The following is a 24,129-nucleotide window of genomic DNA, read 5'->3' as shown; positions in this document are numbered from 1 at the left end:
TGCTTTTCCTTTTTTAAATAGGGAGACGACGCTTCTGGCTATTGTGTAAACGAGTCGAGAACTGCGTTCATTTGCACATCAACTAAGGAGTGGGGAGAATTAAAGCGCCTTCTAATCCAACCTTTGGCAACATGTGCGTCATAGACAAATGCTGGGTTTTAATGCCTGGCTTCGTTCGCCCCGGGGAAACACACTTCGGAGAACGGCCAGGTACCTCAGCAATCGCTGCAAACTGCACAGGATCAAAACCACCACACCAGCCTAGCAGTAGCCACCGCCCCCGCCAAACCCCGCCAACCCTCGTAAGGACCCACCCATGTTCTCAGCTACCCAGTTGTTCTACGCAGCGCTGCACAGCCTTTCCTCACTCCGTTCCCGCTTTCCCCAACCACTCTGCATTCGACCCCAGGTTCCTAGTCCCCAGCCGGACAACACAGCGCCATCTCCCGCTCAGGGGACAGAGCGAACCCCAACCGCAGCGCGACCAGCAGCTCCCCGCGCTCTTCGAAGGCGGGTGACCAGCCAGCGGTAACTCGGCGGGCTGTTGATTGACAGGCGGCTTTAGCTATGAGCCGCAGGGGCGGGAGTCTACGTCACTTCCGGGCCTTTCGAGGGAGACGGGATCTATAAATTCGCTCCTCACGCAGCGCCCTCGCTTCCACAGTATGGCCGGCGACATTAGCTAGCGCTCGCTCTGTTCTCTGTAACGGGGAAACAGCGGACTACAAGAGACTGAACTGTATCTGCCTCTATTTCCAACAGACTCACGTTCAACTTTCGCTCACAAAGAAAAAGCCGGGAAAATTTTATTAATCCTTTTTTTTAAAAAAAAGTTAATATAAAATTATAGCAAAAAAAGGAACCTGAACTTTAGTAACACAGCTGGAACAATCCGCGGCAGTGGCAGCGGCGGGAGAAGAGATTTAATTTAGTTGATTTTCTGTGGTTGTTGGTTGTTCGCTAGTCTCACGGTGATGGAAGCTGCACATTTTTTCGAAGGGACGGAGAAGCTGCTGGAGGTTTGGTTCTCCAGGCAGCAACCCGACGCAAACCAAGGATCTGGGGATCTTCGCACCATCCCAAGGTGGGTGCTCGGGGCTCTCGCCCACAGTCGGGCTTGGGGCTGTCGCCGCCTGGAAGGCACCAGCCACCGGGGGCTGAGTTCGGGGGCCGGGGAGGGGGCCCCGGAGCTGGGGGAGCAGCCGCGTCCACGCGGGGCCTGAGCCGGTTTCTCCCGCCGCCGTTGCCGAGCCGGGTGCTGCCCGGGGGGAGGGGAGGAGGCCCGCGCCACCGCGTGCTCAGGTAACGTCCCCCGCGCAGCGTGCGAGGCCGCGGGCGGTGTTGCTCCGGGTGGTGTGGGGACCCCGCGTCTCCCGACTTCCCCTTTGGAGTTGACGGTATAAGGCCCTGGGCGAGGGCGTGTGGGGCTGCCGCGCGGGCTCCCTCCCGGCAGGTGTGGCTCGGCGGGCTTAGTCAGGCGCTAATTCGGGCGTGCCCGCCTCGGGGAGTGGCGGAGGGAGGGAACGGGTCTGAGCCGGACTCGTTCTTGCCGCGTGCGACGGGTAGGAGGGGGCCCTCCTGGTCCCCGGCTGAGGGGCTGGTGAGCAGGCCTCCAGCCCGCGGTCCGCTCAGGCAGCATGTGGCGCCCGGGCGGCGGGGATTGGGCGGGAGCGGTGGTGTCGCAGTGGCTGGGCCCCGCCGCCGCCCTAACGTGCTCTGCACCAAAACCTTTTCGGGGCGGCCCCGGAGAGACGGCCTCGGAGCCCGCGGAGGTTTTCTCCCGAGTCTCTTGACCTTGGGTTGTGTAACCTGTTACCGAGTCGGTGGGATCCTGGCGAGGTGCGGGGTGGAGTAAGGGTTGCCTACATTTACGGGCTAGAGGCCCGTCCGGCCCAAGACATGATACCTTTAATGCCCAAGCCAGCAAAGGAATCTTGGGGCCCCAGCCTCCCACCCCGGCAGTCAACGCGAGAGAGCTGGGGCTGGTCGCGCAGAAAAGGAGAGGTCTTCTAGTGGTGTTGGGAAATTCAAGCGCAAGTGAAAGCGCAGGCGATTCCGAAGGTGCCTGGGCCTATTCCCGGCGGCACTCAGACCGCTAGTCATCCCTTGCCTTTCTAGGCTCCGAGCACGAGTGCGGCGACTGTGGTGCGGCGCAGGAACCGGCGTGGCCGCTTCATTGAGAGGCGACGACCAATGAGCTCCTGGGCCCGACCGAGAGCCAGGCCCCAGGGTGTGGGCCAATGGGCGTTTCAGGAATGTTGGCTGCGCTCGCCGCCGTTCCTGACAAAAAGCAACTGAAGGAGGGAATCCAGGAGGACACGTGCTGCCGGGACTTTAAGGCATTATGTCTTGAAGGATTCTCTTGTAGAAAAGCATCGTGATAGCTAAAATGTCACAGGTCTCCTTTTTAAAGCTTTCTGCGACACTTAAAATGTTCACTACGTGCCAGGCTCAGTTCTGAGCACTTTATACCTATATTATAGGAAACAGGTATTTTTCTTACAAATATGGGGAAGTTTAGTATTTTCTGCAAATCACAGATGGGAAAACTCCCTGGTGTTGGTGATAAGCGGTAGGTAAAATGATTGTAATCGGATTATCTAGAAAATCTTATAAAAGGAATAACATTGTTTTGCTCTGCCTCATTAAATGTTTTGAAGCTTTGTTTGTAAGGACTCCTTTATAAAAGGAAGAGAGAGGGAAGTTTTGGGGCAGAAGTCCCAGAATTTCAGCTTGTGGTTTTTTTTCATGGTTAAGAGTTCCTTGAATGGAGGAGGGGAGAAAGACTTGATAAAAAGGCAGCTTGCTTGTTGAGAGTCTTCTAAGCCGCACATTTCAGCTGTTGCAGATGGAGCAACTAAGAACTGAAAAATACTGGGTTTAACTGATCGTCCATTGGTAGCTTTTCTGGGAACATTTTTCAGTGACCTGTCAAGCAAGGTAGCCCTGGTTAGGTTATTTACTAGGAGTTTAAAAAGTGCCTGAAAAAATACTGGATGCTAGATAAATCACCTAAAGTCAATGACCTTGAAAGAGGGAATCATTGGAGTCTGGTCTCCGGGAAGGTGGAGTGAGACCTAGGCAGGATAATGGGTCATCTAAAAGAGTTTGGGTAATGAAATGGTGCATGGTCTCTGGAATGTCTCAATTTGAATTCAAACATACTATGGTAGCTGTATGATGTTTCCCTATCTTGAAAATGGAGACAATACTGGTACCTACTTCATGGGATAGCTGTGAGTATTAAGTGGGTTAATACTTTAAAACTGACACGTAGTACAGTGTAGGAGTGTTACTTATACTTATTTTTGAGTCTTTGGGACAAAATTAATTTTTTTCTTTTTCTTGCTTTTTAGCAACCAAGGCTGGAGAATGAAGTCTATCAGATTGTAGTTTAAAAGGCGCTCTAACGATGTAGTTTTTATTCAAATAGAGGAGGTAGCGTCACCGGGGAGTTTTAGATTGCCTCATTATATTAATCCTTCTATGGAATAATAAATCTTTACGTAGTAACTTTGTTTTTAATTAATGATAAAAAAAATTGTAAGCCAGAAAGTCTTTGCTTGTCCTTGCCTCACATTCCCAAACTCAATAATTCCATTAAAATGTAAATAGATGAAAGGTCATAGTTAAAAGACATTCCCAGACTGTATTAAAATAAAAAATAGATGTAGCTACACTATGCGTTAAACATAAAACCTAAGGACATTGAGAGTGAGAAGGCACAAACGTCCTAAAGGCATCACTGCACATGCTATAGACATTAAAAAGATAACAAGGATGTTATGGAAAATTTCGTAGAAAAATGCCTTTCCAACACTGATGAAAGAAGAAACAGAAAATCTAAATAGTCCTATAACTGTTACATAAATTGAATGAGTCACTAATTGTCCCATAAAGAAAACTAGGCCCAAATAGCTTCACTGGAGTGTTCTCTCTAACGGTTCAAGGAAGAAATAGTTCCAACCTTTCTCACATGTTGCTGTAAATAGAGAGGAAACACATTGGCATTAGAAAACTTTTATCAAACTCTGACAAGCTGTAAAGGAACCAGAATTTTCATAAACTGCTGGTGGGAATGGAAACCGAACAAACCACTTTGGAAAACGGTTTGATAGTTTCTTTATAAAAGTACTATATATTATAAGACTTAATTTCTATAATTCTAGAACATGCACACTAATCTGACAGATGAGTGGTTGCCAAAGGATGGGAATAAAGGGAAGGGTGGATTATAAAGAGGCTTGAGGGACTTTTGGGGAGTAATGGAGGTGGTCACTATCTTTTTGACAGTTTCACAGGAAGATGTGTATGTCAACAGTCTTGTAGATAAAATGTAAATGAAAAGATGAGTAGAATTTGGCGTTCTACAACACGGGTTAAAATAAGTGGTGCATGCTTCCAATAAACAGGATCTAATCATTTTTGTATAGTAACTTCATCCTTTCAGTGATTCTCATCTTATGTATGATTGAATTGTCTTGCTAATAGAACTATTAATCTAGTTTTTATTGGTATATATGTTGTTTACTGCTACAAACCAAAGGATAATTTTGGTTGCCATTTATGTAAGCCCTATCACCCCCGCCCCAAGTATATAAATTTAGCAGTTAGCATCTATACGAAATCAAGTTAGAGCATTATATGCCCCCAAAATCTTTGTACGGTAACAAGAATCGATATGAATTTGAAAAGCTGCTTAAATGATTTGAGAAAAGCTTCTGCTTTCATCAGATATAAGGACAAAAAATAATTGGAAGTGGTGTGGGGTTTGAAGAATTTATCATACAAAAATGTTTCCAGAGACTTGAACCAACAGAAAAAAAAACCACAGGGCCATTTTGAAGGAAATACTCCAGTGGAGTTTGAGGGAGTGGTAATAAGTATGATATGAAAAAATCTGGCTGTTAGTAAAACAGCTTATCTTCTGAATGCAGTTATGTTTTTTGAGCTGTTTTTGTTGAAGTATAGCACTAAAAGTTATGAAAATCTTAAGTACAGCCCTAATTTTCACAAATTGATCACACTCATGCAACCAGCACGCTAAGGAATATGACCAGTCAGAAGTTCCCCTTGCACCCCTTCCGATTACTATCCTGACTACCCATCCACACCACATATATGGAATCATTTAGTCTGTATTATGTAAGGCCTCCTTTAGTCAACATCATGTTTGAAGTTTTGTAGTTCTCGTATGTATAATATCTTGTGTCAATATACCACAATTTACCTACTGTTAATGAGTATTTGAATAATTCCCAGTTTGCTAATGAAAATATGTTGCTATGAACACTATTTAATGTGTCTTTTAGTGAACAACATATGCATTTCTATCAGATATACACACATCTAGGAGTGGAATTGTCAGTCCGTGGGGTGTGCATATATCTAGCTTGAGGGTTCCAGTTGCTCCATATCTTCATTCGACACTTGGTATTGTCTTTTTAATTTTAGCTATTGTTGTGTGTGTACAGTTCTATTTCCATCAGACTAATGGATTTGAGCGTCCATTTATATCTTCCATTTGGATATCTTATGTGAAATGCTTGTTCAAGTCTATTTTCTTTGGGGGGTGACTTTATTTGTAAGAATTCTGAATATGTTATGGATGAATTCTCTATCCAATATGTGTATTGCAAATGTATTATATCCTCTATGGTTTTCCTTATTCTATTAATGATATCTTTTTTTTTAAAATTAAACTTTATTGGGGTGACAGTTGTTAGTAAAGTTACATAGATTTCAGGTGTACAATTCTGTAATACATCATCTATAAATCCCATTGTGTGTTCACCACCCAGAGTCGGTTCTCCTTCCATCACCATATATTTGATATTAATGATATCTTTAAAAGTAGAAGCTCGTAAGTTTAACGTAGTCCAATTTATGAATATTTCCCCTTTAGTAGTTAGTTTTTGTGTGCTATTTAAGATATCTTTGCTCATCCCGCAGTAATGAAGATGTTTTTCTCCCCTAAACATTGTTTTGCCTTTTATATTTAGATATGTAGTCCATCTGGAATTTATACATGTGACATAAGGGACTAGGATACTTTAAGTAACACTGGCTCATCTTTCCAAGCTTTAACTCCCGAGTCAAGCTGGAACCCTCTTGAATGTTCACCTTTTCTATTAAACGTTTCCCACCCGCCTGTAGGCCATTTAGTAGAATTAACCTTGAGTGTCATCTAAACAAACTACATAATACTGAGAATCTTTTTTTTTATTAGTTTCAGGTGTACAAAACATGATTAGACATTTACACACCTTACAAGTCTACTACCCATCTGACACTGCACAAAGCTAGTAAATACCATTAACTGTATTTCCTATGTTGTACTTTATATCCCGTGATTATATATATTTTTAATTATAGCTCACAGTCAATATTTTTTTATTAGTTTCAGGTGTACAGAGCAGTGGTTAGGCATTTATATAATTTAAGAAGATTCCCGTGATAAGACTAGTAACCATCTGACATCATACATAGTTTTTACCTGAGAATCTGTTTTTGTTTTTTCATTAATTTCTCAAGGGACACAAAGGGACACATGTTAATTTTGTTTTGTTTTTAGTAGGAAATTTTTGGGTTAAAACTGGCTTGGGTTAAAGAATACTGGTCAACCGTGTTGGAGAAAAGCAGTAGTCAGGGCGTATCCAAATAAATAAAGGAATGGATGTGTTCTAAAATTGAGTTGTTTCATGTGACATTTAAAGTTGAAATGTAAAAAGAATGGGTAATATCTTAGATTTAACCTGCAGTGTGTCTAATAATTTTTCAGATTTCAAAAGGATGTTAAGTAGAAATTAGTGACCATATAAAAAAATTGGACTAAAACTCTGGACCAAACTAAAGTCTTTTATAAGAAATGACATCTTTGGGGAGGGTGGGAGTAATGGAAAGAAGTCTGTTTGAAAATAAGAGATTTTAGTGAGAGGAAAAGACAGTTTAATTTGATCTGGACAATAAAATAGGCTTTGCAAGACATTTAGGAGTAGTGGGGTGTTCTTTCCTTCAATTCAAATTTTATAATCTAAAATTTGAGGTAAAGGATTGGGGGCAGTTGAAAAGACAGTAAATCACACCCCAGCATTACCATGTTTCCCCCAAAATAAGACCTAACTGGAAAATAAGCCCTAGCATGATTTTTCAGGATGACATCCCCTGAACAGAAGCCCTAATGCATCTTTTAGAGCAAGAATTAATGTGAGACCTGTTCTTATTTTTGGGGAAACATGGTAGCTTTCCCGGAACTCATGCCTTACTTGATTGACCACAGCATTGCAGTATTGGTAATTTACGTTGAAGGAATTTACAGCCCATTGCCAAAAAACCTCTTAGTTCAAATGTTTTGGAGTAGAAAAGCTTCGTATTGAATTAAACTCCTCATTACATTTCTAACAGCAGTTTGAAAGAAGTTTGAACTGCTGTTTCCAAACCACCTTTCTTTAAGAGGTACACATTGAAAGTAATAATCAATTGGATGTAGCAGTAATTATACTGATAATGATTTGAATTTGGGGTCAAAATTTGAGAGAGAGAATCCTATGATCATAATAACTAGTGAATTCTTTGGACAAAAAGGGAGTGCTTATTTCTCTGGATATCTGAATTTACTGCCCTAAGAAGGCATCCTCAGAATTTAACTTGTGGTCGGCCTAGGCTTTGTTGAAGAAGAATCTTATGCTTTAGGGTACTTTTTATCCAAAGACTACTGCCTTGGTCAAGTGTAGAGCCCTGGGTTCAAGGAGAGTCTCTGACATTGACAAGTCAGGAGCTATTGGGTAAGGTCACAGTTAAGGGAAGCTTTAAATAGGCTTTTTGAGTAGTATATTATTTGATAACTCTGAAACCAGCTATTTTTAATTTAAGGAAGTAATCCATTAGGAGAATAATTACATGGAAATCTAAATTTAAATGCAAATTTTCAGCAACATCTGTGGAGTGTCAGACCTACTGGATCTGAGTAGGATCCAACTGACCTTCAGGTGATAAGAGTGAATCCTTCTCTAAAGGGTTTCTTCTACCTTTCGGCAGTATTCTGTTCCCTCAGTCATTTACTTTTTTAAATTGTAAAAACATCTAACATTAAATTTACAATTTTAATGACTTTTGAAGTGTGCAGTTCAGTATTAACTATATTCACATTGCTGTACAGCAAATCTCTAGAACCTTTTTCATCTTGCAAATCAAATTGTGCCCATTAAACACTAATTTCCCCCACCCCTTTTGACAGCCATCTGTCTACATTCTCTGATTTAGATACCTTATATGAGTGTTTGAGTACCTCATATAAGTAGAATCGTGCAGTATTTGTCCTTTTGTGACTGGCTGATTTCATTTATCATAATGTCCTCAAGATTCATGTCATATCATGTGATAAGATTTTCATTATATGTATATACCACATTTTCATTATCCGTTAATTCCTTGATGGACATTTGGGTTGCTTCCACCTTTCAACACTTGTGAATAACAATGAACATGGGTGTGCAAATATCTCTTCCAGATCCTGTTTTGAATTCTTTTGGATATATGCCCGGAAGTGGGATTGCTGGATCATATGGTAATTTTCACCAAAGGTGCACTATTACAATTTCTCCACATCCTTGCCAACACTTGTTAGTTCCTTCCTTCCTTCCTTTCCTTCCTTCCTTCCTTCCTTCCTTCCTTTTTTTTTTTTTTTTAATCTTAATGGGCATGAGGCGATAACGTGGCTTTGGTTAGCATTTCTTTTATGATTAGTAATGTAGAGCATCTTTTCTTTTACTTTTTTTTAAAAACTTTTATTTATTTTAAGTGTGTTTTTCCAGGATCCATCAGCTCCAAGTCAAGTTGTTGTTTCAATCTAGTTGTAGAGGGCGCAGCTCACATTGGCCCACGCGGGGATCAAACCGGCAACCCTGGTGTTACAAGCATCTCACTCTAACCAACTGAGCCAACCTAGAGCATCTTTCTCTATGCTTGTTGGCCATTTGTATACCTTTTTTTTTTAGAGAATTGTTCATTCAGTTCCTTTGCCCATTGTTTAATTGGGTTTTTGTTGTTCGAGTTCCTTATGTTTTCTGGATATTAACTTATTATTAGATAGATGATTCGCACATATTTTCTCCCAGTCTGCAGGTTGTCTTTTCACTCAGTCGAGTGTTTTCCTATGATGCTCAGAAGTTAACTAAGTTTGATGTCTTGTTTGTCTATTTTTACTTTTGTTGCCTGTGTTTTTTGTGTCAAATCCAAGAAAACATTGCTAAATCCAGCATCCTTTTCTCTGTTTTTCTCCTAAGAGTTTTATAGTTTTAGGTCTTAATGTAAGTCTTTAATCCATTTTGAGTTAATTTTTTGTATATGGTGTAACGTGAGGGTCCAATCTCATTCTTTTGTGTGGATATCCAGTTTTCCCAGCATCAGTTGGTGAAGACACTATCCTTTCCCAATTCTGTAGTCTTTGGGACCTTTGTCAAGGTCATTTGACCTCAGGCATTTACTTTTTATATTAAAAAATATAGTCAGTTGGCCGTTCCAAGTCTTACGGAGTCAGATGATGTGGAAGTCTTTCTTGTCATTTTAATTGTATGTTTTCCCTTGTAAACACCCCAACTTGTTCTGTTTTTATTAGACCATAGACTCTTTAAGAAAGCTTTAAATATAAAATATGTCTTGCCATTAATGTTTTGCTTTTCAGGCATAGTGACTAAGATCTTCATATACTATCATTAGTAAAGAGCATACTAAATTTTTGGGATCATTTAATCATGATCTGATAGTATTTTTTAGTACTTCAGTTTTAAATTAGGGTTTCTCAACCTCAGCACTGCTGACATACTGGACTAGGTAATTTTTTATTGTGGACAACAGTCCTATTTACTATACGGTATAGTAGCATCTGTAGTCTCTACGCACTACGTGCCAGCAACGCCACTGCCACCTCCCCCGATGTGACAACCCAAAATGTCTGAATGTTGCCAAATGTTTTCTGGGTGGCAGAGTCATCCCCAGTTGAGAACCGAGTTAGGTGACAGCACTTAAGTAAAGGAAATGTAATTAGAATTGGAATATTTTGTTTTTTTCCTGTGAATTTCCTGTTTACACAATTCCTAGCAATTGTGTAACACTTTGAATACCTTTTGCAATATTTTCTACTCACTAAATCAGTATTAATGTGATACATCCCCAGAATGTATTGTTAATTCTGCCTTAAATCAGTCCATGATTTATTGAACTCATCTGTATTTAAAACTTAAGTAACTTTGTAAAAATAGTTTCTAGTATGGACTAGTGATTTTCAGTCTAGGTATTGGTGTGTTTGGGAACAAAGACACCTTCCCATACTGAGCCTGCTGTGACATTCTAACTTGATACAATCTCAATTTGAAATCACAGATAAGTAATTTAGAAAATGTCTCAATCAACTATAAAACACTGTCTTTTTCCATCATTAAATTTGGACACAGAAGGGCACTGAAAACCTTTCCTCTAAAACAGCAGGAGTCAGCAAATAGTCTGTAAAGGGCCAAAAAGTAAATTTTAAATTTTGCAAGGCAAGCAGTCTGTGTTGCATCTACTCAGCGCTGCCCTTGTAGGGAGAAAGCAACCATAGGCAATATATAAGTGAATGGGTGTGGCTGGGATCCAATAAAGCCTTATTTACAAAAGGAGGCTTGTTTCCCCCGACAGAAATGTCATAAAATAATTTGCTGGAATTCTTAGCTGTTTCTGGTATTGGTTTTTTACCATTCCCTTTGTGCACATAGCATTGTATTAGCGTCTTCAGTTTTATTTCTCATTCACATTTTCTTGCCCCTTGATTTGTTGTATTTTTGAGCCTAGCAGCTCTCCTAGGATTATGTCTTTATAAAAATCATTTGGTTGATCGGCCATCCAACTCTTTGAGGGTGTTTTGATGCAATTGCTTTCTTTCATACTGTGACTCTGGAAGGATACTGACTGCTTGATGGAGTCTATTAGGTGAGGAAGAGTTTGGTTGCAGAGTTTATTAACTAATGATCAGTGAGTGACAGGATCATTGTGGTTTCTGTTAAGGTGGAATAAGCACACTCTGCTCTGTCTCTTGCTAAATGCAACTAAAAGCCCTGGACAGAAAGCATGGAGCAGCCATCTGAGGGCTCTGAAAGGTAAACGTTAGCAGGTGAATGGGAGAAGGAAACCAGAACTCAAAATACCACTGAAACAGCCTTGATTTCCTGTTTCTTTTTTTCCTCTGGCAGCTCCTGGGGTGGTCTCAAAGGCTGCCAGAAACCCAGAACTGCATACCAGATGCAAACAAAAAGAGCTCCCAAGAGGTCCTCTTTCTGGTCTGCAGAGACAGAAAGGGAGCCCCTTTGGGTCAGAAAGAGTGCAGGGAAATCCCTTTTTGGTTTTGTAGTGCTTTGCTTTTTTTTTTTTTCCTTGCCCTTTTGCCACAGCTCAGAGATTCCTGCAGTAGTTGAGGCCAGGCAGATGCCTAAACTCCAAGGGAGGTGGAGGACCCTTTTTGACCAGAGAAAGTATGACCCTAAGGAAATAGCATCAGGGATATCCCTGTTGCTCTTGTCCCTCTTTCTCATCGCCTCATATGGCTCAAGAGAGACAATCACGCACAGGCAGCCTGCTGCAGAGCGGAGAAACTAAAGCCTCTCTTGGCTTTCTGTTTCCAGCCAAGAGGACCATGAAGCAGTGCCACTCCTGCCCGTAAGCCAGCAATTGTCAGGGCGATTATGGAGCAGAGAGAGATGAAAAAAGTGATCCCATAAACATTTCTATAAGAGCACCCCTGAGATGCTCGTGTATGGATCTGACCCTAAACAACACATCAAAAGCGAATCAGTGGCACATCAGGACAGAACTGAATACCATACCACGGCATGTGTAGCCTTTCCTAACTGAAATGAAACCATAATGTAACCCATAGATGTTGGGTGAGAACTTGAAGATTGAACCATAACCATTTCAGTTGCCTGCTAAAACAACTTTTAAAAATCAACATGCTCCATAGGATTTAAATAAGATTTAAAATTATATATAACATGATCAAAATGCTCAGAATACCGTCATAAATTACTCTATACGAATGACCGGGAAATTCTCAGCATCTCTCAAAGGAAAAGACAATCAATAGGCACCAGCCTTGAGATGGTACAGATCAAGATTTAAAGGTGGCTATTATAACTATAAGAAATAAGAGTGAAGTAAGAGGAAAGATAAAAAGTCTTAGCAGGGAACTAGAGGGTGGAACTTAAAAATATATTAGAAAAAAGTTACTGGAATAAAAAGTTAACTGGATGGGCTTTAAGTAGAATGGAGATGACAGAAGAGTGAATGAGCTTGAAGATCGATCAGTAGGAATTATCCAGACAGAACAACAGAGAAAAAAAGACGGGGGGGTGGGAGGTCCGGGGGGGGGGATGAACAGAAACTGAGAGACCTGTGGGACGAACCAGAAGGTTTAACATTTGTGCCAGCAGATTCCGAGGAGGGTGTGTTGCATAAAAAAAATTTGAGAAAGTAATCTACATCTAGGTATAATGAATGGGTTCTATAGCAACTAAGTTATTTGGCAATAAAATGAGTAAACTTTATTTATGTAGATTAAAATAAGATGGCATTCAAGTGGACTATATTGTATCTATAGTTGGTTGACGGTAATTCTGTCAAATGAGTAAGTCTTTTCGTAAGAACGTCCTCTAAATACCTGAACTATTATGGTGATCAATTTAAAAAACAGTAAAAGATCACGTAACAGTTTTAGATTTTTAAAATTTAAGGGTGTTGATGATTTTCTAGCAAGTCCATAAGATCGAATTAGGTTAATTAATGCCATATTCAACAAATATTTGAAGGCCTATTATGAACCGGGTTAGGCACTGTTAGAAACAAAATACACAGCCCTTACTACATGGAATGATTCTAGTAGGATTGATGTGAATACCAAAACTACACAAATAAAATACTTAGAATGGCAAATCTTCTGAAGTTTAAAACCTTTTCATGACAGATCTGATCTGGTGGAGATAGTGGGATGGTTTGAGGTGGAAGAAGCAGCCTGGGACAAGGGTGAAATTATTCCAACAAGACCCAGAACAAAGTTTACATCTGTTTTCTTAGCATAATTATAATGTTCTTTTTCACTATCAGGTGGCTTGATTTGGGCGAAAAGTTTATGGCACCCCATTTCTATGGAGAGAGAATAGTTTGTGGGAAAACCTAGCATGACTTTGAGGATAGATTTGTTATCTATATAGTTTCTCTCAATGTAGGTTTTATTTTATTTCGATTGTTCTTTTAATTCATTGTCTTTATGATAAAATTTGTCAAGTCAGATGAGAAGGGGAATGGTAGATCTGAAGATTAGATCATTTATTGTCTGGAGACAGTAAAACACGATCTTTCTGAAGTGAGGGATCCTGGTACTGACAAGGAAAAGAGTCACTACACCAAAAACAATAAAAACTGTACCGACTGTGAGATCCCTAGCCCTTTACACCTCTTTTGCCTGCCACAAATCTTAGTGCTCTGCAGGCAAGAGAATAGAATATTTGGGTAATCTGACCTGCCTAGGAAAACTGAAAAATACTGATATAAGGAAATTCCCCTGAGTGATACGGCCCGCAGTACCATATATAGAGGTCCACAGGAAACAAGCCATTTCCACAGACCTGATGTGCTAAGTCTCAGTACCCTATTCTTGGCCTAGACCAGGGGTATCTAAACTGCATCCCGCGGGCCAACTGCGGCCCACAATCCATTTTTTATTGGCCCGCAGCAAATTCCAAAAGTATGTTTACTTAAACCCGGTGAGGCATTACGTACTTCACCTCAAGTGAGTGGCCTGGCTGTTTGTGTATTTTACCGCATATGGCCCTTGGTAAAAAAACGTTGGAAAAAGTTTGGACACCCCTGGCCTATACTCCCTAAAATGTTGAAAAGGAGATAGGAGCATCTGAGGATAAATTCAGGTAAGTGCATAGAAAACAGAAGCAAATAAAAAGGCAAGACAGCTTTTATTTAAGTCCAGAGAAAACAGTTACACAAGAAAGAAAAAGGTGGTTATACTATCTAGCTCAGCCACAGAGCATGTTTAAAAGTGTTAACATACTGTAGTTAATACTGCTGTATAACATATATGAAAGTTAAGAATAAATCCTAAGAGTTCTCATCACAAGCAGGGAAAATTTTTTTTTTTTTTTTGCTTCCTCTTGTATCTATATGAGATGATGGATGTTAACTAAACTCATTGTGATAATCATTTCACAATGTATGTAAGTCAAACCATTATGCTGTATACCTTAAACTTAGATAGTGATATATATCAATTATATCTCAAAACTAGGGGAGGGTCTTATAAATAGTGAATATAACTGAGAAGGGGGTGATTGGAAAGGATTAATTAGTATGTCCAGTGGGTGGAAGAAAGTATTTGCAAGAGTGCTGAAGTCTAGTGGGAGGTCAATAGGTAATGACATTAGCAGGTACCATTATTGGAAGAAAGATCTTCAGTATTTGAATTCTTGTTGCCTAGTAGGTAAATTTGGTGTGCGTTATGTAATTTAATTGTGTCAGTCATGTGAAGTGGGTTTTATTACCCCCAGATAAAGAAACCAAGCCCTGGAGTAATTGCAAGGAATGTCACAAAGCAGAAAAGTAATAGCTTCTATAAAAGCTCTATGTTTTCCTTTAGGTCTGAATATCCCTCGTTGCATTAAAGCCTACCGCATTTCCCTGAAAATAAGACCTAGCCAGACAACCGGCTCTAATGCGTCTTTTGGAGCAAAAATTAATATAAGTAATATAATTAATAATATAGTAAATTAAGACCGGGTCTAATATTAGTATAATATAATACCAGGTTTTATATTAATGTTTGCTCCAAAAGACGCATTAGAGCCGACTGTCTGGCTAGGTCTTATTTTTTGGGGGAAACGGTATTTGTGGAGGTAAAATCATGTGGGTTCTGAAATGTTGTTTGCACAATAGTGAACTTTGAGTCTTCGAAATCTGAAACTCAAAGCTACTGGTTGGCTACCTAAGAATAAGAGGATCAAAACACTCTCTAAATTTGTGTTACTCGGAACTGGGTCTTAACTGTAACCTTTTTTCCTTCAAACAACAAATAACCATTTTTTAAAATTTGCAACAAACTGTAAAAATATAGCCCAGTTTAATGTGTGTTTTTTTTTCTTTTCTTTTCTTTATATAAGCCATTGTACTAACTAGTTGTTAGCTCTTTTTAAAAATTGTTTGGTCAAGTTATGGGCAAATAGGCTCTATAATCAGTAGCAAGCCTAACTCATTTTAAGTTTTTCAGATGGGTCTCACTCAGTACTGTTCAATTTAACTAATTTTCCCATCTTAGGAATTACTGTCTTCTGTGATTGGTCATACAGTTGCCTGTTGGGCCACTAATAATTCCTTTTAGCAAAATGATGCAACAGGCACAAAATTCTAGCAGGGTTGATTGGTGCTGTGCTTGCTTTTTAATATAGAAGAAGGAAACATACCTGTTTTTATGCTAGCTGTGCTGTTGATTTCTCTTACCAAAGGTCTTAACTGGGGGGAAAAAACTTGAACCATCTTATGCCATTTTCTTGAGGATAGAAGAATGACGTACCAAATATTAAGAGCTTTAAAACATTTTTAGCCTTAAATCTGTTAACTTGAAGCTGTCCCATGGAACTATTTTATGTTGTTTTTCTGTTTATGGTGGGCACACTAAAGAGGAAGCACTTCTTTAGGTCTGAAGCAGGTATATTAAAAGTAATTTATTTAGTTATGTTACCACTTAGTCATGTTATCTATTACGTGCACTACAGACTATTTACTTTGTTGAAATAGGTATTTCTCCCATCAGTAGAGAGCTTCGTTATACTCCCAAGACCTTATGGGTATGCTTGTACTGTGGAATGGCCAACCAAAGGCAGTTTTCATTTTTTTTGACCGTTCTTCTCGACTTTTAAACACCACTCGGTATTGTGCTAAGCTGCCAATTTGATAGCAGAAAATAGTATCTAAACAGTGTGCGTACCAGATTACACCGTCAGGTTTTTAAACCTCATTGCCAGTCTAATTGGTGAAAGAAATGATGCTTTCTTTTTAAATTGTAGTTTATATAGTAAGATTAAAATCTCAGAATTTGATAGCAAGAAAAGTATCTCATTTTAACTTACCTTTCTTTTAATCACTTAAGTAGTTGAGAGATAATGATTTTCCTTGGTTTATGAGACTGTTGAATTTCCTCTGTACATGGCTTTATTCACATTGTTTTGTCTACTTGTCTTTTTCTTAAGTGAATTGCAAGTAGTATAATTTCTAGTTTTCCAGTTCGCTTCTTTAAGTGTGAGAATTTTGTAATTTTTATGAGAGTAGGCAAGTACTGTTATGAATTAATCATCCTTTTTTTTTTTTTCTTTTTTTTGTTAAATAATAGATCCGAGTGGGACATACTTTTGAAGGATGTGCAATGTTCAATCATAAGTGTGACAAAAACTGACAAGCAGGAAGCTTATGTACTCAGGTAAGTCCTGTAAAACAAGTGTTAGGTAACCGATTTCAGTCTGAATTATACTTTATATAGAATAGCAATTGTTCCCCTGGACCTTAGTTCTATAATCATTTTACCATATCTTTTTAAATATGGTGTGAAATAAAATGTTTACTTTCAGGTGTCCCTAGGCAATAGGTTTTAAAGTCTTACCTAAAAGCTCTTCAAGATGGTTGCCATCTTTACCTCCCTAGAGGTAGCAGGAAGCATCTGTGAAGGAAGATAGAATGGCATTGTACCTTTACCTTCAACCACAGGTCTTTTTCAGAATATGCCTCTCAAATACCAGAACTTCAGAAAAAGTGAAAATTAGCTCCACCATACAAATAGAATTGCCATATGCAACAGAAGAAAGCCATTAAACCTTTTTATTGGTACAAAGTTAATTTATTCAATAAATACATTGAATTCTTATAATGCATATTATAATGGGCCTTGTATTGAAAAAGGTAAAGTATGAGTTTAATAAATAAGGTCTTAGGATAAGTGAGGTGAGAAGTACACATTAGTAAAAGGGTTTATGTAGTGAGCTAATTCAAGGCCTATTTCTGTGGGTTCTAGAACTGATTTTGTGTACTAGAAGAGAAGAAACACGGTAGTGAATCATTTGCTTCCTTGAGATCTTAACATTTAAAATTACTAGCCAGAAATTTACATCATAAATGATACTCCAATAACAGATTAATTGCATTTCAGTAGTATATAAACAGCATAATAATCTTGTGTTCTTTTTTCATCTACAGTGAGAGTAGCATGTTTGTCTCCAAGAGACGTTTCATTTTGAAGACATGTGGTACCACCCTCTTGCTGAAAGCACTGGTTCCCCTGTTGAAACTTGCTAGGGATTACAGTGGGTTTGACTCAATTCAAGTAAGTAATCGAAAAACATAATTTAATCCTTTTTTATCAGGCATAAACATTAGGGTTTTGAATAAATTTATAAATTGTATACTCACTGCTTGGGTTGTAATGGGTAAGGACAGGCACACCATGGGAAAAAGAATGTTCTACCTGATACTCAAGAACAGCAGTGTGTGGAAGAAGCAAGAATGAGTGGGATAAAACCCAAATGGGAAAAAGAAATGAAGAAACCAGACATGTTCATTAGTTAACTTGTTGATGTGTTCATGTGAATGATAGAGAAACTTAGAAAAGAAGGGAAAGCAAAAAAAATTATCCAGTCTTAATAATGAATAGTCGATTATGTTAAAGAGCAACAATCAGTATTGAGTTAAATTCTGATAACATTCAAGAATTAAAGTTTTAATACTTAGGACGTAACTGTTATGATGAGTATATGTTAGATGTTAATATTTCACTTGATTAGGGTAGAGAATATCTTGTTGTTAGGACCTAAAACAGTTTTTGTTAATTATTGATCCTTATAAGGAACTTAAAGCAATATGTTCTTAATTTTTGAATCACTGACTGTTGAAATTTAATGTACACATGTTCTTCCATAAAATTTTTCTTGCATACCTACTTAAAAGCTCAGATTAGAAGCCACTGCTCCAGAAACACTGTACCTTGTCTCTACAGTTGTTGTGACCCATCATCAATAGATTGGGCACTTTTTAGTTTCTAAAAACTCACTGACTCACTCTACATTATTAATGCTCTGTTGAGACTCTTCTCCACAGCTGAAAAAAACAAAAAAAATTTTACTCTATATGACACTAACTCGTGGATATTGGTCTGAAACCTTGCACTCTGACAAAGTGATCTTCATTTTTTTTTGTTGGCCAGCAAAAGACTATATCCATTAAGCATATTAAAGGAAAAACATGTGAAATGTCATTGAAGAAAATATTTGTAGGGATAGAGCTTCGATTTTCACGTGTGTGTGTGTGTGTGTGTGTGTGTGTGTGTGTGTAAAATAGTTGATTAGTAGGAAATGGTTGATTAGCAATTCTATATATGAAGTTATCTATCTTTTTTTAGAGCTTCTTTTATTCTCGTAAGAATTTCATGAAGCCTTCTCACCAAGGGTACCCACACCGGAATTTCCAGGAAGAAATAGAGTTTCTTAATGCAATTTTCCCAAGTAAGTTTAAATAAAATAGAATTGAAACCTGTTTTATTAAAGTTAGTATATAGGTTCAAAGGTCTTATTTACATATATGAAAGCATATGTGTGCAAATGTAGCTAGCACATTATATAATTAAGATAAACGTATCAGTATGGCTGATGGTAAATTTCAGAGTATATATGTGTATACCTTGGATCAGTGTTGAAATGATGAAAAACGAAGGTCAAGGAATCGGTCACCTGCCAGAGGGAGAGTTCATCTTCATCTAGCCAATTGCTCTGATTTATATCTAACTCAGTGGTTATGAAGGTTATGATCACCTTCATCCAGAAAAATGCCCAGTGACTTCATAATCCTGTGCTAAGACACTGGTCCGGCATTCTATCCAGGAATTGATCTGACTTACAAATGACCAACACAGTGAGGTCACAGTATGACTTCAACAAAATTGGCAAGATTGTCTTCCATTTACTAGGTTTTTATTTATAGACCTTCCTTTTTGAGCTTCAAGGTCAGGGAACTAAAGGTTATCTAATCTAACATCCTTATATCCTAAAATGAGGCTGAAATTTTAGGATGATTTTAATAACTTGACAAAGTCACAGGCATAGTTTAAAAAGAAAATCCGATTTCTGTTCTATTCTTAATTATCTAGTATGAAACAATACTGGGCTATATCAGAGAGTGCTGAGTATAATTCAGTGTAAATATCTACCAGTTGTTAATTTACTGTGTTGAATGAGGCTTTGAAATAACTTGGAAAGGAAGTATTACGTAAAATGACTTGTATTTACTTGGGAGAGTAGATAAATGGGTGACCAAATTCCTTTTCCTAATGGAGTTTTATCGGAGAATGAGCCATAGTTTTCTCAGCACTATTTAGACTGACTCACTGGCTTATTTTTAAGGGTGATGGGGGGAGGGGAAATCCTGCCTTCTTGTGAATTCACCCACTTACTTAAATTTCCCTTCACTGATATTTCTGATAGGAGGCAAGTAGTGTCATCCTAGCTATTGGAAGGGTGAGAAAAAGCCATCCTAATCAAATGGATCTGTTGCATTTATTTTACGTTCTCCTCCCTCAACAGATGGAGCAGCATATTGTATGGGACGTATGAATTCTGACTGTTGGTACGTTGGACACAATTTCATGGATTTTTTTCATTTATATAAAATTTACTTTGCCAGTTGTCATTTTTAGAAATGATTTTTTTACTTAATTTATATAGGTACTTGTATACTTTGGATTTCCCAGAGAGTAGAGTAATCAGTCAGCCAGATCAAACCCTGGAAATTCTGATGAGTGAGCTTGACCCAGCAGTTATGGACCAGTTCTACATGAAAGATGGTGTTACTGCAAAGGATGTCACTCGTGTAAGCATTTTCAATAATTCTGGTTCTGGTTGGGGACTAAACTACAGAGGGTGCCAACAAAATGTATACACACTTTAAGAGAGGAAAAACTTAAAATTGTAACACTCAATATATACTGATAACAAAAGATGAATACAAGTCACGTTTGACTTCTGCAATTACAAGAGTGCTAAAAGTGGTTACCATCAGTGTAATTTTAATGCAGTTTTTTCCTTTCTTAAAATGTATATACATCTTTTGGGCACCCTCTCTATATTGTTTAACTCATTCTCAGTTTTTTGTGGGGTTTTTTTGTTTCCTATCTGTATTTAATTCAGTTTTTTTCCTTTTTTCCAGGAGAGTGGAATTCGTGACCTGGTACCAGGTTCTGTCATTGATGCCACAATGTTCAATCCTTGTGGGTATTCGATGAATGGCATGAAATCGGATGTAAGTAATATTTTGCTTAATACTTACTTAAATGTCTAAGTGTACCCTTTCCATTATTAACACAAAACTATTTATCTAAGGGAACTTATTGGACTATTCACATCACTCCAGAACCAGAATTTTCTTATGTTAGCTTTGAAACAAACTTAAGTCAGACCTCCTATGATGACCTGATCAGGAAAGTTGTGGAAGTCTTCAAGCCAGGAAAATTTGTGACCACCTTGTTTGTAAATCAGGTAATTTCTTTTACTGACAATAAAATCTTCCAGGAAATAAGGATTGTGAGGCATGTCATAAAATGTCTTCTAAGTACATGTCAGTCTGATATCCAGAGGCATGACTAATCGAGGTTATTGGGATGAGAAGTGTTTCATGAGACTTCTATTGGTCTTGTTTTATATGTAGCCTAATTGATGGGCTCCTCCTATCCTGTTTGTTTTCCCTGTGGACGCCTGTGGTTGGGGTGGGAGCTGGGAGGCATAAGGTGTCACACTCCATCCAGCCCATAAGGCAGCTAAAATATTCAAATGCCTCAGTTTATTAAAATAGTGGTCTTAAATATTTATGGCATGACTATTTTGTTTACAAAAATTTCTGCAGATATAAAGCACTAACAGTTTATATAATTTTTTTGCCCAGAGTTCTAAATGTCGCACAGTGCTTTCTTCGCCCCAGAAGATTGAAGGTTTTAAACGTCTTGATTGCCAGAGTGCTATGTTCAATGATTACAACTTTGTTTTTACCAGTTTTGCTAAGAAGCAGCAACAACAGCAGAGTTGATTAAGAAAAATGAAGAAAAAACGCAAAAAGATAACACACGTAGAAGAAGGTGGTGGCTGCTTTTTAGATATTGATACCGGGGGCCATGCTTTCCATAACCACCACCACCCTGTAGTTGCAGAAAGCCCTAGATGTAATGATAGTGTAATCATTTTGAATTGTATGCATTATTATATCAAGGAGTTAGATATCTTGCATGAATGCTCTCTTCTGTGTTTAGGTATCCTATGCCACTCTTGCGGTGAAACTGAAATGCATGTAGAAAAAAACTTTTACTATATGAAACTTTACAACATTTGTGACAATTCAATTTGGTTTATGCACAGTGTAATGTTTCTCCAGGTATCATCCAAAATTCCCCACAGACAAGGCTTTCGTCCTCCTTAGGTGTTGGCCTTGGCCTCAGCCTAACCATCGGGACTATGTTCTCTTATGAAATTGCTGCCAGGATATTACATCCAGTTACCTCCAATTTTTAGAACATATTCTCTACTAATGTTACTGAAACGAATTTCTACTTCATACAGATGTTTTTTGCAACAGCAATTAAAGTTTTTCTTCCACGAGTCAAGTCCTCTTAAAATGATTGCAATTACCCATTTTGTGTATTACTATTTTAACGTTATTACTTCCTGTACTTGTATTCCTTTAATTGATTTTGTTCCTCACCTTGGTTTTTCCCCTCCCAACTCAACCCCCCCACCCTCAATAAAGCAATACACTGTTACACTGTGGGTTTATACTAATCTTATACCCCGGACGGGGAAGAGGGGTGGACCCTAGTCTTAATCTTAAGGTCAAGGGAGTTGGCTTTTTTATTGGCATTGGCTCTTTTGGAAGATACCGAAAAAAACATCTAGTGTTGATTAGCAAGGAAGACACAGATTCATATTAGGATATACTGGCAGAACTGTGTAGGAACTATGCCATTATGTGCTCCTCAATAAATCAAATTAGCTTCTCACAAGTACCTTGTCTTTACTAACTTGCTAGGTAGTAGTATAAAATTGTTACCATTAACTTGATTAGCAAGAAGATTGCAGGTAAAGGTTGTACTGGGGTCAGTAAGTCAGCTTAGATCATTCACCATAATTTTTACTTTCGCGGCCATTTCCACTAATTTCCATTAATATACTACTATAAACGAGTTCAACGTGGAATCGATGTCTTTGCCATCTTGTGATAGTGTTCTGACTTGATCTGTTCCTCTTAGTGGTGATGTTTCCTTCACCATGGGTTCGCAGGATCAAGTGAATGTCCAGAATGAGAACTGTTCAGGTTTTTCAGACACACAGTGAAGCAGAGTGCTATCCGTGAAACATATGAAATTCCAAAATGGTCAGTGGCAAATGCAGGCTTTCAAGAGTTGGCTTCTTTTAGCTATTATTTGCAAATACTGTTGAGATTTAAACAACCTAGAAAACAAAGTTGACTAAATTTTGTATTCTTGCCCTCAAAATATTTTTGATTCTTTCTGGATTGATGCAGAAATGTGTCCGTTCCTTCCGTATTTATAAATGAAACACCTTTTTTTCCTTCAGTGTTTCTAAACAAAAATCTACTTGGTTTGAAATCGAGTGGTTGGAATACTTTTGACTTTTTATTTTAAGCATGTTCTTGATTCAAAGTTTCATTGAAGAAGCTTTCAATCAGTGGATCAGTTTGATTCTGTAATTAGCACACAGTACCTAATTTTCGGTGCTGTTTTGAGGACCAATGCTCAAAGTGGATTTTGTTCTTGAACAGCGAGCGTCCCAGTAGATTTGACAACATTTGTTGGGTTGAGGTCTGATTTTTTTTTTTTTCCTAATAGAGTTAAGATTTCTATTTGATCAAAAACTGCAAAATTGTATGGAACAAAGCCTAGAGAAATGTAGATGGAATAGTAATTTAAATTAATCCTAGTATGTATTATAGAGGAGGGACAATTTTGGTGCCATAATTTCTCCGTGGTGTTGGACTTAAATCAGTTGAAATGTATTTCTGTACCACAATTTAAGCTTCAATAAAAGTTTGCTTAATCGATTGTCTAGTGACATTCAGAAAATTTTCTGTTGATGTATTCTTTAAATAGTATATATGGCCAAATGCTAGACATTTGAAGTTTTTATAATTAAAGAAAGCTGTGTTTAATGATTACTTTCTAAGATTTGTGAGTTATGAAGACAAAAGATCTTTAAGCTACTGGGAGTAATTTGTATTCACATTTAAACATTTTTGTTAGTGGCTTTATAAACACGCTCAAAAGGAATATCGAGGCTATATACTAGGATATCAAAGAGTAGAAAGGGTAAGTGTAAGAATAAGAACGTGTACTTGTGAGTTTGGTATTAGAGGAAGTGTAGGGTTTGAGGTGGAATGTTCTAGTCTATTGGAACAGGCTCAAATGGGGAGTAACAACCTGTGAGCTTCCTTTATTTCATTATTTCATTCATGGTTGGTTCTGTTTAACTAGAACATAATTATAAACTTGATCATTTTGCCATGCAAGTACATATCTCATAATCATTTATTTGGCAACATTTCAGTTCTTCAGTCTCATGTCTACAATAAGCTAAAAATCAAAATCCTATACAAATGTATATTTAAATCTTAGAATAAGCTTATTAGAGAATATTTTCCAAAATTTGAGTAAAGACAGAAAAGGGTTGATCCTGGAAAAGCAAGCTGTTTTATATATGTGCAGTACCTACTTTATAAGATTCTTTGGGAACAGGTAAGTGAGTTGTGAGGAAACTAATGAGCAGTCATTGTGTTAATTGATCAGGTTCAGGCACATGAATGGTAAATGTGATAATTGCAGTATGAAAAATAAAGGACTTTTATTGTCCTAGCCAGATCCACTTGTCACCAATTGCTGGCTCCCCACCTTTAAACTTTACATTCTCATCCACCCTTCTCTTCCTGTCATAATGGATGTAGTGTTATTTTGGATTCCAGCCTTTCCTACCTTCAGAGACTTGGTAACTGAATTCTCTGCAG

The 24,129-nt window shown here is 38.3% G+C and overlaps 1 protein-coding gene across 1 annotated transcript; it reads left to right on the top strand.

Moving 5' to 3' along the window:
• The first annotated feature begins 637 nt into the window (after positions 1-637).
• AMD1 (adenosylmethionine decarboxylase 1) lies at positions 638-23,173 on the top strand. The gene is made up of 9 exons (XM_019735002.3): positions 638-1,084; positions 16,421-16,507; positions 17,278-17,404; positions 18,476-18,578; positions 19,653-19,695; positions 19,794-19,938; positions 20,275-20,367; positions 20,448-20,603; positions 21,007-23,173. Exons 1-9 carry the CDS (start codon positions 975-977, stop codon positions 21,145-21,147), a joined length of 1,005 nt encoding a protein of 334 aa, XP_019590561.1. The 5' UTR covers positions 638-974; the 3' UTR covers positions 21,148-23,173.
• Positions 23,174-24,129: the final 956 nt, after the last annotated feature.

This window comes from Rhinolophus sinicus, chromosome 2 (genome assembly GCF_057876585.1).
Source record: "Rhinolophus sinicus isolate RSI-liver-muscle chromosome 2, RSI-T2T, whole genome shotgun sequence".
Classification (NCBI taxonomy): Eukaryota; Metazoa; Chordata; class Mammalia; order Chiroptera; family Rhinolophidae; genus Rhinolophus; species Rhinolophus sinicus.
This window is presented reverse-complemented; position numbering and strand designations above follow the sequence as displayed.